At 38.2% G+C, this 18,348-nt stretch overlaps 1 protein-coding gene across 1 annotated transcript; it reads left to right on the top strand.

Moving 5' to 3' along the window:
- The first annotated feature begins 3,595 nt into the window (after nucleotides 1-3,595).
- On the top strand, nucleotides 3,596-14,332 carry LOC100661596 (natural killer cells antigen CD94-like). Its single transcript, XM_023542157.2, has 6 exons — nucleotides 3,596-3,897; nucleotides 5,247-5,339; nucleotides 5,483-5,545; nucleotides 6,775-6,926; nucleotides 9,063-9,166; nucleotides 10,010-14,332. The coding sequence occupies exons 1-6, from the start codon at nucleotides 3,891-3,893 to the stop codon at nucleotides 10,116-10,118; spliced, it is 528 nt and encodes a 175-aa protein (XP_023397925.2). The 5' UTR covers nucleotides 3,596-3,890; the 3' UTR covers nucleotides 10,119-14,332.
- Nucleotides 14,333-18,348: the final 4,016 nt, after the last annotated feature.

The raw sequence follows: 18,348 nt of genomic DNA, 5'->3' as shown, positions 1-18,348 counted from the left end.
AAAGATTCAAGGAAGCAAATAGTCCATAGGACTAATGGCCCACATGAACGACAGCCTCCTTTAGCTTGAGTCAGAAGAACTAATAGTGCCTGGCTGCCACTAGCTACCACCCTGACCAGGCATACAATGGAAGATGCTGGTTAGAATGGGAGAAAAATGTCGAACAAAACTCAAATTTATGAATGAAAAGACCAAACTTATTGAACTGATAGAGACTGGAAGAACCCCTGAGACTATCACCTTAAGATGCCTTTTTAACCTGGAACTGAAGCCACTCCCAAGGTCACCTTCCAGCCAAATAGTAGACTGACCTATAAAATAAACAATAACAAGAGTGAAGAATGTGCTCCTTAGAACAATCAACTATATGAGAACAAACAGGCAACATTCGCCCAAAAACAAAGATGAAAGTCAAGCAGGGACACGGGAACTGTAGGACCGGAAATGAGGAAGACATGGCGGAAATGGGGCAAGTGCTGACATGTTGCTGGGGGCAGCAACCAATGTGACGGGAAAAATTGTATATAAATTGTTGAATGGAACACTAATTTGTTCTGTAAACTTTCACCTAAAACAGTATAAAATGTTCCAAAAAAAGGGGTGGGTAGATTTCAAATTAGGCAAAGAATCAGTTATAAACATCATGTCTCTCAACTTGGATTTGCGTGAAAGCTAGATGAAGGAAATTTCATATTCACATTCTTCAGTGAGGATCTAGATTTTAGCAATTATGGTGGTTGAGTAAAAACAACTTTATAAACACAATGTACAGAAATTAAAAAAATGGAAAATTTTTTTATTTCAAGGAGGCTGAGAAATCAAGCCACAAATCTTGTTTTCGCTGTTGTTGAAAAGCTCATCTTTACAAAAAGGTTCATCTATAGGAATAGTAAAAAAAACAAACTAGTTTTTGTTCGAGCATTGGTGGGGAAGTGCTTAAGAGCCATGGTTGCTAAACAAAAGGGGACAGCTCGAATCCAATAGCTGATCCTTAGAAACCCTATGGGGTAGTTCTACTCTGTCCTATTGGTTTGCTAGGAGCCAGAATTGACTCAGTGGCAATGGTTGGTTTTTGGTTTTGGTTAGTTATCACCAAGGTGATTCTGACTCATAGCTACCCTATGTGTATCAGAGTAAAACTATACTCCATAGGATTTTCAATATCTGATATTCTGGAAGTAGATTGCTAGACCTTTCTTCCAAGGTGCATCTGGGTAGAGTTGAACTTCCAACCTTTCAGTGAGCAGCCAAGTCTGTTAACATTTTGCATCCATAGGAATATTATACTGCTTAAAAACAAAACAAAAACCCACAAAACATGTTTTGGAGTTTGCTTTTACATGAGAATGAATGGTAGATGGTATGTCAGACTAAATTATAAATCAAAGGTTCCTGCACTCAAGACACACAGTCTACCTATCTATCTTACATTTGAAAGGCACACTAATGTCCTCTTTTGAAGACATAAGAGTGTTAACTGAAATAAAAGAATATTATCTGAATGAAATGACACAATAAACCATTACAATAATTAACATATTAGTAAAAATAGGGTTTATTAGAACAGCTACAGTCATGTCCAAAGGATCTTAAGGGATTGGAATACTGGAGAGTAAGGTGTTGAAACAAGATTTCAAGGCAAAGTGAGTGAAGTATTGAAGGGTGGCCTTAAACCAGGTTTTTTTTGCTGAGTTAAAAGCTTGCGAGTGATCATCTAAGACACAGCTAAAGGTTTCTTCCCTTCTGGAGCAAAGGAGAGTGAAGGAAACCAAAGATTCAAGGAAGCAAATAGTCCATAGGACTAATGGCCCACATGAACGACAGCAAAACCGGTGAAGCATATATATACATATATATGAAACCCTGGTGGCATAGTGGCTAAGTGCTACAGCTGCTAACCAAAAGGTCAGCAGTGTGAATCCACCAGGCGCTCCTTGGAAGCTCTATGGGGCAGTTCTACTCTGTCCTATAGGGTAGCTATAAGTCGGAATCTCTTTGATGGCAACAGGTTTCATTTCTTCAGCTTACATATAAATATATATAGAGAGAGAGATTTACATCACGGAAATTGTTCACATGGTTGTAGAGGCTACAAAGTCCCAAGTCCATGAGTCAGGCTGGAGGCTTCTCCTGACTCATGTAGCTGAGATCTGCAGGTCAGACAACAGTCTTCTAGCTCATAGGCTGTGGACGCTGATAAATCCCAAGATTGGCAGGTAAGCTCCCGGCTCAAGTCCCAAAAACTGAAGGGTATATGAACAGAACAGGAGTCAACTGCAGGATCCAGAGTGAGGAAAAGTCAGCAGCTTTGGCAGAAAGTCCACATACATGAATCCAGGTCACACCTCCAAGGAAATTCCCTTTCAACTCATCAACCGCTCATGGCGGGTCACATTACGGAGGTGATCACCTCATTACATAGCTATCGAACTACATCATAATGGCAAAACCACTGAGATTCATGGCCCAGCCAAGTAGACACACAACTTTAACCATCAAAACAGGTGAGAGAGCTTTAGAGCACAGATGTGTGTGTGTCTTTGTATGCATACAAAACTAATGAGAGATCTGATGTTTAATTGTATGTGTCAACTTGGCTGAGCTATGATTGCCAGTGGTTTGGCCAAATATTAGACTAGTTGCTGATCTATAATGCAATGTAATACAATGTAAAGGCCTTGTATATTGTAATCTAATGTAATCGATCAACCAGTTGAAAGTGGTCTTTCCTTAGGTTACTCTCTGCCTTCAGACTATGAATAGATACTTTGTCAGAGCTCTCTCCCTCTTTCTCTCTCAGCTCTGTACTTTCCCCTCATCTGACCTACAGGTCTTGGGATACAAACCTGTGGTAGTTTCCACCTGGTGCCTAATCTACAGATTTTGGACTTGCCAGCCACCCACAATCCCGTGAGCCAGCAGAAGCCTCCAGCCTGTCACCTGACTTTCAAGCCCCATAATTGTGTGAACAAGTCCCTTGAAGTAAATCTTTCTCATTCTAGATACATAGGTCTCACCAGTTCTGTTTGTTTGGAGAATCCTGAGACAGGAAGATACACTGGTATTACGTCTTTTTCCTTTGCCAATCCTGGCTGATTTAATGAGGCTGGAATGGGAAGCACAGAAATGAGACATGGTTAGACCAACTACTCTGTGCAAAAGAAAAGAAATAACAATCTACAGAAAATCTAGACACGGAGACATGGGTTTGATTTAAAAGGTATTACTCGTGTACCCCAGAGCAAGATTGCTTAGGTTTCCAACTTAAGTAACCTTGGACAAGTTATTTAGCCCTACTTGGCCTTATTTTTCTCATTGGTAAAATAGGATATTTATAGTGTCTTCCTCATCCAGTCATTTTCATAAACATATGAGTTAATATATGTAAAATGATTTGTTTTAAACAGTGTTTTCTGCACAGTAAATTATTATTATTATTAAAATAGGGAAGTTATATGTAGAATTTTATTGCAGTAAGTAAATTTACCTTTTGTTTGTCCATTTTTTGGATATTTTACAAACGTATTTTGAAGATGACTTTGATGTTGAAACACTAAAAGTAAAAACAAAACACAAACTCCCTCTCATATTCTTTTCTGCTAATCAAAGGGTTTCTATTGCAAAAATACAGTGAGAATTTCCTGTATTGTGATATCCGGAACATTTTAGAAGCTGGTAGTTTTACTGCTTCTTGGTCAGTACTACACATATGTGGCTCACCAATAGATGATTCAGGAACATCCTGTAAATACACATTTGTTTCTTTTAAATTACTTCGCGCACAGCTTTCGGATTCCTTTGCTTCCAGCCCAGCTCTGTGATCGAGCACCACTCTTCCCCAACAAGCACACCTCGGGCCTTCCCTGCATCCACCTGGGACATCACCTCTCATGGCAGGTACGTGTGCCTCCAGTCAGAAAATCAACAGATAAAGGGACCCAAAACAGGCACCCCACGGACATGGCTAATTTTAGGGCAGAGCTTTAAGAGAAAGGGATATAACCGACAGAGAATTTTTTAGTCTTTCCCTGTGTCAGCACCTTCTACATTTATTTCAATTTCTCGATTCATCATTCTGTAATTTATAAACAGTCTGGAAAGCTTTTTCAACAGAGTGCCTTCTGATAGGTCTAAATTCTGAATGAGAAATGAATTCCCCTGGTTATATTATGATCAATATAATTCTAGCATAGGAATAAAAAGATAATGTGAGATGTAAATGATACAATGCTTAAAAGTGTTCAACTCTTTTTCTTTAGCACTTGCCTTGCTTCTCCCAAATCTCACCCAGACTAACGGTTTAAACACTGTACTACTGTCACTGACATTACTCTTTGGGACTATGCTAAAGAAAATGCATCATCTCCTAAAGTTGAATTGTTTCAGGAGAAAGGCTATAACCAAGTAATTTTGGGTAAGGGCAAGAAAAAGGTTTGTTTCTATATCACAGTTCAATGTACCAGGAAGTGAACTCAGCTCACCAGAGAATTACTCTCTACATTGGTTTTAGAATCTCTCATCCCCGGTTCCAAAGTGCTCCTCTCCCTTTGTGTTATACTAGGTCTACAGAGCTATGGGCAGCTAAACATTTCTCAAATCAGAGCCTGTACCGAGATTAGCAGAAAGACATACTACCAAATACTATTATTATCAGTGACAATGGCAGAATACGTTACATGAAAGACACTGGGCTTGGGCAGGATTGAATTTTATGTCTGACTTGCTTACTTGCTGGCTTTGATACCTTGAGAAAATGATGTTTTTCTTGGACCCTCAATTGTCTCATCTACCTAGTGGGAACCAGGCTATTTGCCTTGTGATTTTTCCTGAGAGGATAAAAGTAGATGCCTGTAATGTAAGCATATAAAACAGAAGTTGCAGCCTCTAGATCTCTTTTTTACTCTAGATCTCTAACGCTGTTTGCCAATTAAAAACAAAAAAAAACTAATGTTAAATTTACAGAGTTGGTAGAAGAAAATGTGTGGATAATCTCACTAAGGAATAATGTACCCCACCAGAAAGAAAAAAAAAAAATGCTGGTATTGGTTGAAGTTTTAAGTGGAATGTCTTCCTTTTCCAGTGGTTCATTGGCAGGGTGATTGCGTTATCACATAAAAGACCTGAAGACTCAAATATCTGTGTGTGGATCCTGACAGTTCAGGATTTTCTCTCACTGGTTTTGCTTTTAAGAACTACAGCCACTGCATTTCCTCTTAAGTCTTTGCCTTTTCTCTCTTTTTCTACAGCTTTTCAGAACAATTTATGGAGCCTGATTTCTGGAACTTTGGCAGTAGTGTGCCTTTTGTTGATGGCTACTTTGGGAGTTTTATTGAAAAATTGTAAGTTTTTCTAGGCATCTTATAAAGGTCAATGCTATGATAAAAATAATCGTAAACATTACATTTTGCTCATGTGTAATATTATCTCATGGATGCACTTAAAACAGTACTTAATTATGTAAATTTCTAATAATATCTTACAGCATTTGCCACAGAAAGCATTCAGCCAACACCCTCTCCAGGATCTACCATAGAACCCCAGGAAGGTAGGCTGCAATGTTTGGAAACCCTCAGTGTTGGAAGAACATTAAAATAGACAGTTTTTTTGTTTGTTTGTTTACAGTAAGGAGCATGATGGCTTATCACATATGGTAATATAAATTTACTTCCCTAATTTTAGGGCAGTCTCATTCCATTGTCCTCTAATGAAGGAATGATTAAAGTACATTGAGAGTACATCATTTATACGTTAAAGGAATAAGGATAATATTAGCATGAAATAACAGATTTCTGTCCTCTATGATTTTTAGGTAGTTTATGAATGTACATTATTAACTAATAATTTATAAATAAATTACAGTAAATATTACAGTTAATCCTAATTCCCTGCCTGTCTGTTCATAACCCATACTTTCCTATCTCTATTATAGAATATACTTCCTACAATGTACCTATACTTCAATGAATAGTTATATCTCAGAATTTAGTGCCCAGATTTCTGAAGTTATAAAACCTACTTATACAGTAAGAGCCAGCTTAAAGTACAGTTTCTGAATGAATAGATTTACCCCAGTGCACTCCAAGTTATCTCTCCTTCTGTGACCACATGGCATTGGATTTATCTCTTATGCAATTTTAGCAGCATTTATTTGGCAAACATTTCAAGTATCTACAATACGTCCTGTCTTTCCTTACTGAGGATTAGGAACATTGAAGTCATTACCACTGCAAAACTCTTATCAGACGTCAAACTAATTGTTTTATTTATCTTCATTTTTGAAAAAAAAAAAAAATCCAAAACAACAGATGTCGTCAATGCGTGGTATTTTTCTGACTCAGAATATATGATAAAATGCTTTCCTCTTTTAAGTCACCTCCCTTTGATCTGGTTAACTCCTATTTGTACTTGGTTCACGTCCTCAAAACAGATTCTTCTAACCTCCCCCCATCCCATACCCTGTAATGTGCTCTTTTAATATACTACATTTCCTTTGTATACTTACTAAAATTATCATGAAATAGAATTCATAAATGATTGGTAACTATATGTCTTACTCTATCTCTAGAACATAATCTCCATGAGGAAAATGATCATGTCTCACTTGCTCACATTTATAATCCTGAGCGTAGCACACCGCAGTGCATGTAGTAATGTATGTTCAAAGAGTATTTGTAGAGAAAAAAATAAATACCAAATGGCTTTTGAATGAATAAAGAGCAATAAAAATATTTGAAATCTCCAATGTTATCAATCATGTTTTATTTTTCATCTTAGGCTGTGGCTGCTGTCCTTGCAAAGAGAAGTGGATTGGGTACCGATGCAATTGTTACTTCTTTTCCAATGAAGAAAAAACTTGGGCAGAAAGTAGGGATTTCTGTGCTTCTCACAATTCCAGTCTACTTCGGCTGGAAAGCAAAGATGAATTTGTATGTACTTGTGTTTCCACATTTTCTTTGTTCCAGAAAACATAATATCTATGTAAGCTGAAGATTTTGAATCAAGTCTTTAATCAGAGAGTAAACGGGTGGTCATATGTGAACAAGGATTATTAACCCTCTGTACTTTGAAGCAATCACTACAAAACCTACATAAAATTTCTCAAAGAATTATATCTAGGAATAAAATCAATATGCCAGATGAAATCAAATGAATTTTCTGGATGGCTTCAAAGTAATAGATCATTATTTAACCATTTTATTCAAAGAACCAACTAAATGTTTTTGGAATATTTAGTTCTTTTAATTGAATTTATAAATTCTTTTATAATTAGGTAGCTTCTATCATGTTTCTGGAATACAATGTAGGGCCAATAAAGGGGATATGGTCATAAAAATGACCAATTCCTAAAAAAATTCCTAAGGCCCCATCCCTAAGAAAAGTGATCCAACAGAATGCAAAATCATCTAACAATATCGTTAATATCACACTCAAGGAAAATTTTGCTGAAAATCACTCAAAAATGGTTTCAGCAGTATATCAACAGAGTACTGCCAGAAATTCAAGCCCAGTGCAGAGGAGGATGTGGAATGAGGGATATCATTGCTGATGGCAGATGGATATTGGCCAAAAGCATAGAATGCCAGAAAGATGTTACCTGTGTTTCTTTGACTATGCAAAGGCATTCAACTGTGTGGATCATAACAAATTTTGAATAACATTATGAACGAGCATTCTAGAACACTGAATTCTGCTTGTGAGAAACCTGTGCATAGACCACGAGGCAGTCGTTCAATCAAAACAAGGGGATACCACATGGCTTAAAGTCAGGAAAGGTTGCGTTTAAGTTGTATTCTTTCACCATACTTATTCAACCGTATGTGGAACAAATAATCTGAGAAGCTAGGATATATGAAGAAGAATGTAGCATTAGGATTGGAGTAAGGCTCATTAACAATGTGTTATATGCAGATGACAACCTTTCTAGTTGAAAGCGAAGAGGAGTTGAAGGACTTACTGATGAAGATCAAAGACCACAGCCTTCAGTATGGATTATATCTCAACATAAACTGAAAATCCTCACAACTGGACCAATAAGCAACACGATAATAAACAGAGAAAATATTGAATTTGCTAAAGATTTCATTTTATTTGCGTCCACAATCAATGTCCACGGAAGCCGCAGTCAAGAAATCAAATGACATATTGCATTGGGCAAACTTGCTCTTCGAAGTGTTGAAAAGCACAGGTGTCGCTTTGAGGACGAAGGTGTGCCTGACCATGCTGCAATATTTTCAGTCACCCCATATGCATGTGAAAGCTGGACAATGAATAAGGAAGACCTAAGAAGAATTGATGTCTTTGAATTATGATGTTGGTGAAGAATACTGAATATACAATGGAGTGTCAGAAAATGAACAAATCCGTCTTGAAGTACAGACAGAGTGCTCCTCGGAAGCGAGGATGGCAATATCATCTCACATACTTTGGACATTTTATCAGGAGGAACCGGTCTCTGGAGAAGGGCATCATGCTTGGTAAAGTGGAGGGTGACCTAAAAAGAGGGAGTCCCTCAGCGAGATGGGTTGACAAAATGGCTGCGACAGTGGACTCAAGCTTAACAATAATTGTGAAGATGACCCAGGACCGGGCAGTGTTTCATCAGAACCAACTTGACAGCACCTAACAACAAAAAGAAAAAGTATAAATTGCCCTATATGTATGCAGAGGATGAGCTGAATAAAGGCTAAGTAGGTCATACCCAGGAGATTTATCCCTCGAGATAGTGTTGATTTTACAGACTTTCAGACTGGGGTTTCGGATCCCCTGTACAGGGATATTCAGGAGGACTCTAACTCACGGAATAGAGAATGTTTTCTATATTTTTATAGCAATTTTTTTACACCTTTAGTCAGATTTTATGGTATTTTTCCTGCATAAATGAATGGGTGTGATAAATGAGAAATATGAGCCAGAAAGTGGTACCCTCTAAATTAGAAGTCAGGAATGATTTCAGTTCGTGCAATTGATAGGCTGATTCTGATGCTCTGACATTTTCTTAAAAGCCCACTGTTCCCAGACTACATTTAAATTAGATTACAGTGTCTGTCTCTGTTTCCAAACAGAACTCTAGGATCTCCGATGGACGTTATTACTGGATTGGACTCACTTATAACAAAAGACGTGGTGCGTGGCTGTGGGAGGACGGCTCTGCTCTCTCCCGGGATCTGTAAGTTTCTGGCAGCCTGGTGCTGCCTTTTCTACTCTTTCTGAGTTTATGCTTAGATCACATCAGTGCAGGTAACACCCAGGAGCACTGCAGTAATCTCATGCCCAGGGCGTGAGGTTACAGAAAAGAGAATAGTGTAGCAGAATACAATTGCAGGCCAATCCAGAAAATTCAAGTTCATGCTTGAGTTACATGAACTTTAGTGTTCTGGGCCCATAAGATAACTTTTGACATTTTTGTTTCCATTTTTCCATGGAGCAAACACATAGACGTGCCCGTACAGGCACACATCCTCACATCCTCACATATACACGAGCACTGACTCAGCAGTCCCGGCAGTCCAGATACAGCAGGATATGCCTTCCTTTCTTTTTTCTGGTGGAGCCAAAATTCTCAACATGCTTCCAATGTTTCAAATATTCTGGGTTTATCTTCTGTATGCTTGTAAATCTTGAATCTTATTTTCATCCATAAACATGTAATTTCCACATAATACAATGGTGAATTATAACCTCTGGTGTGTTTCTCTAGGCTAAGTCAGGTAATGCATTTTTCAACAAAATAAAGTATATTACGCATCAGAATGATTAACAACAAAGACAAGAACAATAACAAAAAGTCTCTAGTCCCAATGCTATTTATTTAAGAGGGAGTAACTAAGGTTTGTGCAACAATATAATCTGAAAACTGAAAACCATGGTTATTAAAGAAAAAAGAATGATTCCGTATGTTAATATCTTATTGAAATGCGTCTGAAAGTTCTATCATTAATCTGAATCATCATCGCACCTGAGCATTTCCATACCCTTTTCCCACATGCTAATATTTTTGTCTTCATTACAGATTTCCATTGTTTTCACCTCTAAATCCACAGAATTGCATATTGTATGATAGCGATACTATTTGGGATGAAGATTGTGGGAAGAAACATGGTTTTATCTGTAAGCAATAACTTACTGAAGTGTTTCTTGGGGCCGGGGAACAATGCGGGTTCAGGTTTACCTTTTATCTCATATTATTACTAATTATCTACTTCTTAGGTCCATAAATTTTTTGATTTTTTGTCTTATACAATTTGTATGTATTTGAATCCACGTGTTTTAAAATTGATTAAATTTCTGTACTGATACTTGAATTTATTAAGCATAGAGATAAACAATGTTATGAATATTTAGATTTTATGTGTTTAATATTAAATGTATTGTAGTTTCATGCATCTTTTCTGGCAAATTATCTCTGCACAAATATTTAAGTAAAATTTACAACACCAAATAATATATATCAACATAATTTCAGTGCTTCATGTCCTTGTTGTTGTTGTCAGGTTCCGTCGAGTCGATTCCGACTCATAGCGACCCTATGCACAACAGAAGGAAACACTGCCCAGTCCTGCGCCATCCTTACAATAGTTCTTATGCTTAAGCTCATTGTTGCAGCCACTGTGTCAATCCACCTCATTGAGGGTCTTCGTCTTTTCCGCTGACACTGTACTCTGCCAAGCATGATGTCCTTCTCCAGGGACTGATCCCTCCTAACAACATGTCCAAATTATGTAAGATGCAGTCCCTCCATCCTTGCTTCTAAGGAGCATTCTGGCTGTACTTCTTCTAAGACAGATCTGTTTGTTCTTTTGGCAGTCCATGGGATACTCAATTATCTTCGCCAACACCACAATTCAAAGGCGTCAATTCTTCTTCGGTCTTCCTTATTCATTGTCCAGCTTTCACATGCATATGATGTGATTGAAAATACCATGGCTCGGGTCAGGCACACCTAAGTCTTCAAGGTGACCTCTTTGCTCTTCAACACTTTAAAGAGGTCCTTTGCAGCAGATTTACCCAATGCAATGCGTCTCTTGATTTCTTGGCTGCTGCTTCCATGGCTCTTGATTGTGGATCCAAGGAAAATGAAATCCTTGAAAACTTCAATCTTTTCTCCGTTTATCATAATGTTGCTCATTGGTCCAGTTGTGAGGACTTTTGTTTTCTTTATGTTGAGGTGCAATCCATACTGAAGGCTGTGGTCTTTGATCTTCATTAGTAAGCGCTTCAAGTCCTCTTCACTTTCAGCAAGCAAGGTTGTGTCATCTGCATAACCTAGGTTGTTAATGAGTCTTCCTCCAATCCTGATGCCCTGTTCATCTTCATATAGTCCAGCTTTTCATACTATTTGCTCAGCATACTCATTGAATAATTATTTTGAAAGAATGCAACTCTGACACACACCTTTCCTGACTTTAATCCACTCGTTACCAACTTGTTCTGTCCGAACAACTGCCTTTTCATCTATGTAAAGGTTCCTCATGAGCACAATTAAGTGTTCTGGAATTCCCATTCTTCGCAATGTTATCCATAATTTGCTATGATCCACACAGTTGAATGGCTTTGCATAGTCAATAAAACACAAGTAAACATTCTTCTGGTAGTATCTGCTTTCAGCCAGGATCCATCTGACATCAATGATATCCCTGCTTCCACGTCCTCTTCTGAAACCGGCCTGAATTTCTGGCAGTTTCCTGTCGATATACTGCTGCAACTGTTTTTGGATGATCTTCAGCAAAATTTTTCTTGCGTGTGATATTAATGATATTGTTCTATAATTTCCACATTTGGTTGGATCACCTTTCTTGGGAATAGGCCTAAATATGGATCTCTTCCAGTCAGTTGGCCAGGAAGCTATCTTCTCTATTTCTTGGCATAGACAAGTTAGCACCTCCAGCACTGCATCTGTTTGTTGAAACATCTCAATTGATATTCCATCAGTTCCTGGGGCCTTGTTTTTCACCAATGCCTTCAGAGCAGCTTGGACTTCTTCCTTCAGTACCATAGGTTCCTGATCATATGCCACCTCTTGAAATGGTTAAACATTGACTAATTCTTCTTGGTATAATGACTCTGTATAGTCCTTCCATCTTCCTTTGATACTCCTGCGTTGTTTTATATTTTCCCCATGGAATCTTTCACTATTGCAAGTCGAGGCTTGAATTTTTTGTTCAGTTCTTTCAGCTTGAGAAATGCTGAGCGTGTTCTTCCCTTTTGGTTTTCCATCTCCAGCTCTTTGTACATGTCATTACAACACTTTACTTTGTCTTCTCGAGAGGGCCTCTGAAATCTTCAGTTCTTTTACTTCATCATTCCCTCCTTTTGCTTTAGCTGCTCGATGCTCAATAGCAAGTTTCAGAATCTCCTCTGACATCCATCTTGGTTTTTCTTTGTTTCCTGTCTTTTCAGTGACCTCTTGCTTTTTTCATGTATGATGTCCTTGATGTCATTCCACAACTTGTCTGGTCTTTGGTCACCAATGTTCAATGAATCAAATTTATTCTTCAGATGGTCTCTAAATTCAGGTGGGATGTACTCAGGTTCATATTTTGACTCTCGTGGACTTGCTCTGATGTTCTTCAGTTTCAGCTTGAACTTGCATATGAACAATTGATGGTCTGTTCCACAGTTGGCCTATGGCCTTGTTCCGACGGATAATATTGAGCTTTCTCATGGTTTCTTTCCACAGATGTAGTCAATTTGATTTTTGTGTGTCCATCTGACAAAGTCCAGGTGTATAGTTGCCGTTTATATTGGTGAAAGAAGGTATTTGCAATGAAGAAATCGTTGATCTTGCGAAATTCTATCATTTGACCTCAAGCATTGTTTCTATCACTAAGGGCATATTTTCCAGCTACTCATCCTTCTTGACATCCTTATTTGCTTTAGAGTTTTATATTTAAGTGGAAACAATCAATATCTAATAATTGATCTCAATATATAAAGAATCAAGTTGTCTTAGTCATCCAGTGCTGCTATAACAGAAATACCACAAGTGGATGGCTTTAACAAAGAGAGGATTATCTCTCAAGTCTACAAAGAGAGAAGTCTGAATTCAGTGTGCCAGCTCCAGGCAAAAGGTTTCTCTCTTTGTTGGTTCTGGAGGAAGGTCCTTGTGTGCAGTCTTGACTTGGTCTGGAAGCATCTCAGCACAAGAACCTCAGGTCCAAAGGACACTCTCTGCTCCTGGCGGTGATTTCTTGGTGGTATGAGATCAATCCCCATGGCTCTCTGGTAGTTTCTTTCCTTTATAACTCAAAAGAGATTGGTTTAAGATACTATCTAACCTTCTAGATCCCATTAACATATCTGCCACTAATCCATCTCACTAACATCATAGTCGTAGGATTTACAACGTATAGGGAAATCACATCAGATGACAAAATGGTAGAGAATCATATAGTAGTGGGAAGCGGGACCTAGGGAAGTTGACAGATATTTTGGGGGGACACAATTCAATCCATGATACAAGGAGAGGAAAAAACATTAAATTTTATTTATTAAAGACTAAATAAAATAGGGCTACAATACTGAATTCTTCGTGCTCTTCTATGATGATTCACTTAGGAAAAACGCACACAAATTGTCTGATGAAAGATGCAGATTTTAAAATGCTTGACCTTTGACTAGAGAAATTACATATCACACTTTCTGAATATTTAAAATCTTCTGGTTTTATTGTTCATGTATTTTTAAAGTAATACACTTTTAGCTCGACTAAAAACCAAATCAATAGTATAGAGGCATATAATGAAAATCAAGTTCCATGTCTCAAGTGTACCATCTCCCTGTCCTCCTCCCATGGGGCGCTGTTTCTTGGTTTGATTTTGCTGTTTATAGTGGTTTTCTCTGTAAGAGCAAGAGAAATCTACCTGTTTATATTTAGCCACATCCAAGTATAGGTTCAAGGTTGTTCTCTTTCATGTCATTACTCTCTCAGGTGTTTTAAGCCACATCTGAGAGCTCACAGACATTTATTACAGTTCCAAGAAGAGGGGGCAACAGAAGGTGTTCAATACGATGGGAGATGTCTACTTTTAGAGGGTAATTCATATCAAAAATTATCTCCACTGGAAGAAAAAAATTCTCCTTGCCCTCCAATAACAATTGAGATGTTTCTTCAGCTACTATAACACTTCAGGGCACTGATAACAGAAGGTGTTGACTTGAATGTAGATATTGGTCATCCAAGGGAGAGTATCTTTCTCATAGCATGATCACATTATATTAGATGCACTCAATTCATGCTCACTTGACTGCTTTCTCTCATCTTTTACAGTCTTTAGTAAGGGGGGGAAGAAGCATTTTTTTTTATTGGCAGGGCTTTCTCTCAGCCTTTTTTTTTTTTTTTAATGTGACACAAAATCTCTTATATACTCTCTGGGGAAAGGCACTTTTTTTTTTCTTCTTCTTTGAAATGGGCTAATGTACATGGAAATATCTAGTTGAGTAAATATCTCTGTGTTGGGCATAGAACAAAGGGACGAGAGGTAAGAAAAAGCGCAAAACACACAAACACACCAAATAACAAAACTTGATTGCCACATGTCAGCTTATATTAAGTTAATCCTGTTATCATAAACATATCTATTTTGTGTTGCTATATGTCAAATTCTTGTACATTTAGAGATTTAAAATAGCACCTTTGTTATTACAGCTTCCTTTGGGCAGAATTTGGGAACAGCTTATCTGGGTCCTTTGCTCAGGTTCACACAAAGCTGTTGTCAAGGTCTTGGCCAGACTGCATTCTCAGCTGGAGCTCTTGTCCAAGCTCATTCAGGTTGTTGGCAGAATTTCATTACTTATTTTGTTCAGACTAAGGCCGACAGCAACTAGTGGCTACCCTTCTCCATAGGCAATTCACATCATGGCTGCTTGCATCTTCAAAGCCAGAAAGAAAATGTCTCTGCTATCTTCCATCTCTGATCTCTAGACTCTCTTTTAAAATGTTCATCTGATTAGATCGGGCCCATCCAGTATTACCTCCCTTTTGATTATGTCAAAATCAACTTAATTGTATCTGAAAAATTTTCTCACTTTTGCCATGTAACCTAATCTCATCACAGGAGTGACATTCCATCCTATTCACAAGTCCCACCCTCACTTAAGTGGGGCAGGTTACAGACAGCATTTATACCAGGAAGCTGGAACCTTAGGGACCATCTTAGAGTATTTCCTACCACACCAACTGTCTTAGTTATCTAGTGCCGCTCTAACAGAAATACCACAAGTGGGTGAAATTAACAAACAGAAATATTTTTTCTCACAAATAGGAGGCTAGAAGTCCATATTCAGGATGCTGGCTCCAGGGGAAGTCTTTCTCTGTCAGCTCTGGAGAATGGCTGCTGTTTCTTCAGCTTCTGCTTCCTATTTTCTTGGAAATCTCCATGTGTCTTGGTATCTATCTTACTCCATCTCTGCTCACTGGTTTGCTTGTTTAGTCTTTTAGATCTCAAAAGGGATTGACTCAAGGTACAATTTAACATGAATCCTGTTTCATTAACATAGCAAATAACTGCAGGCATAGAGGTTAGAATTTAAAACACATATTTTGGAGGGACACACTTCAATCCATAACATCAATATACCACTAAAAAAATGAAACTTTCATTTATTTTATTAAATTTAATCTCTGCTTTTGAATCTTGATAAGATAGCTGAGAATTTAAATCACATATTCTGCAACAAGTAATTCTATTCAATTTTTCCCATGTATGAATTCTTAGCTCCTCCATAATGACATCTACAATCTCACATAGAATGCCCGAGAAGGATGGAGCTATTTTAGCCATGTTAACCAGGCTGTTCTTTGCTTATCTTTAGGGATACTTAAAATCATTTTCTTATTCTTGGATTAACTGTGGATTAGCTGACTAACCAACTAACTAACTAACCAATTTATAGTGTGCTGTTTAAAGGGGCCACTTTATTTATTGACAGCTTGTACCTGAGACAACTAGTTAGACATCCACTCTTCATCACCTGATTAGGTGGGCATAAGAGACTGCTGGAAACTGCTGGAGCTCCCCTGAAATCGTGTTTTATCACACAGATATCAGCAGTTCAGTCTAAAGATGAAGCATGTCTTCGTGTAATTAAAAATGACATTTGGAGCTTATTCCTGAATGTCTCTTGGACCCCCACTGTTTACATAAATTCCCTTTCTCATGTGTATCACAGTTTTGTTTTTTTTTTTAATTCATTGAAAGCATTATCTGAGTATGTTTTGTTGAGCTTTATGATTCCTTTCAATTATCTAACACTGAGAAATCTTTGGAACACCTAAACGTCCTTTTCCACTTCCATAGTTTTGAGCCTTTTCTCTTTATACCTCTTTCTCTTTATAGCGCAAGGCTTGAAAACATTTTGTGGCAATGCTGTATAGGAAATATTTTCAGCTTTGTGTGTTAGCCTCTGTTTCAACTTCTCAGCTCAGCCATTGCCTTGCTAAAGATGTCATAGACAATAAGTAAGTAAATGGTGTGGTTGTGTTCCAAAAAACTTTATTTACAAAAACAGATGGTAGGTTGGATTTGGCCTATAGGTTGTAGTTTGCCAACCTCTGTCAAAATGTACAAATAAGGTTACAAAAGCACCAATCTTATTCTCCACTTTGCCTTACCTTTTTCCAGGTCATTTCTTACCCATTGTAAATGGACCTGTACATTTTTCAATATAAAAACAGTTTTGTCTTTGATTATCAGTCTGTGGTAACCAGGCTGCAATATTCCACCAATAATCCGGGCCTTCTGGTGTTTGTTTCTGTCTGTAATTTCCTCCCACATGGTGTTAGGTTTGACCTGTATGACCAATAGAACAGCAGGACAAATGATGGCATGTTGCTTCTGAGACTAGGTCATAAAAGAAAGTGTGAATTCTGCCTCTTTTCTTTTTCCCACATCATATGATCTGGGGGAAGGCAGTTACCAAGTTGTGAGACACCTTGTCTAGGGGACTGTGTGGTGAGGAATGGAAGCCTCCTATGGAAAGTCACAAGGAACTGAGGCCTCTTGCCAGGAGCCATGTGAGCGAGCCTTCTTGAAAGCCGACCCTCCAGCCAGAGCCCAGCAGACATCCTGACAGCAACAAGAGATCCTAGCCAGATCCATCCCTAAAGCTGTTTAGGATTCCTGTCCTTCAGAAACAGTGTGAAATAATAAATGCTTGTTGTTTATCTATTTGTATAAACTTAGGGAATGACACCTTATGAGTTTCATCCACACCTGGATCTCCTGAGTTTCTGGACTTTGAGCTGGTGATGTAATAGGATGATACTTTTGGGTGCCACAGAAGGGGATGAATGTATATTGCATGTGGGAAGGGCAGAATAATTGGTCACCAAAGACTGGCCTCCTATATTATTCAGCCTCCTAGATGGCCCCTAATGGCCCTGATATTCACACTCTTTTAAAATAATCAACCATATTCTGTTAAGGTTGATCTGTATGAGCAATAGAATATGGCCAAAGTTATGGGGTGATGTCTGTGAGGACAGGTCATAAAAGACAGTGAGGCTTCTATATTCCGAGGTGCTTGGGAAAATTTATAATCTCACCAGCAGTTTATGTGATTTTGCGTTGCTCTTTTTCCATTCCAACACAAACTAAAAAAAAAAAAAAAATCCAAACCCATTTTGGTCAAGTTGATTCCAACTCATAGCAACCATATAGGACAGAGTAGAACTGCCCCCTAGGCTTCCCAAGGCTGTAATCTTTCCGGAAGCAGACTGCTACTTCTTTCTCCCGTGGAGCGGGACCTTTCAGTGTGTAGCTGAGCACTTTATCCACTATGCCACCAGGGCTTCTACATTTGTGAAGCTATCACACATCACCTTAATCAATGTAGATAATGTGTATAACCAACCAAACAAACAAACCAAACCCGTTGCCATGGAGTTGATTCTGACTCATAGCGACCCTATAGGCCAGCACAGAATTGCCCTATAGAGTTTCCAAGCAGCGCCTGGCGGATTTGAACTGCCAGCATTTAGGTTTGCAGCCGTAGCTCTTAACCACTATGCCACCAGGGTTTCCTAGATAACATATATATCACCCCAGAAATTCCTAGCAACCCCAAGTAATACTTTCCACCTGCTCCTATGCACACAGATGGCCATTGCATGGCATCTTGTTAGTACAGATTTTAATTTTTTAATGCTTTGTGTATATACATATATATATATAACCATGCAGTTTGTATACCTTTTGACTTTTTTTAGCCAAACATAATTATTTTCAGATTGATTTGTGTTGTTATGCATACCAATAACTGATTCCTTTTTATTGGTGAGTAGCATTCCATTTTATGGGTAAAGCACAATTTATCCATTCCCTGGTTGATAGACATTTGGGTTGTTTCCAT

Source organism: Loxodonta africana, chromosome 4 (assembly GCF_030014295.1).
Source record: "Loxodonta africana isolate mLoxAfr1 chromosome 4, mLoxAfr1.hap2, whole genome shotgun sequence".
In the NCBI taxonomy this organism is placed as follows: domain Eukaryota; kingdom Metazoa; phylum Chordata; class Mammalia; order Proboscidea; family Elephantidae; genus Loxodonta; species Loxodonta africana.
This window is presented reverse-complemented; position numbering and strand designations above follow the sequence as displayed.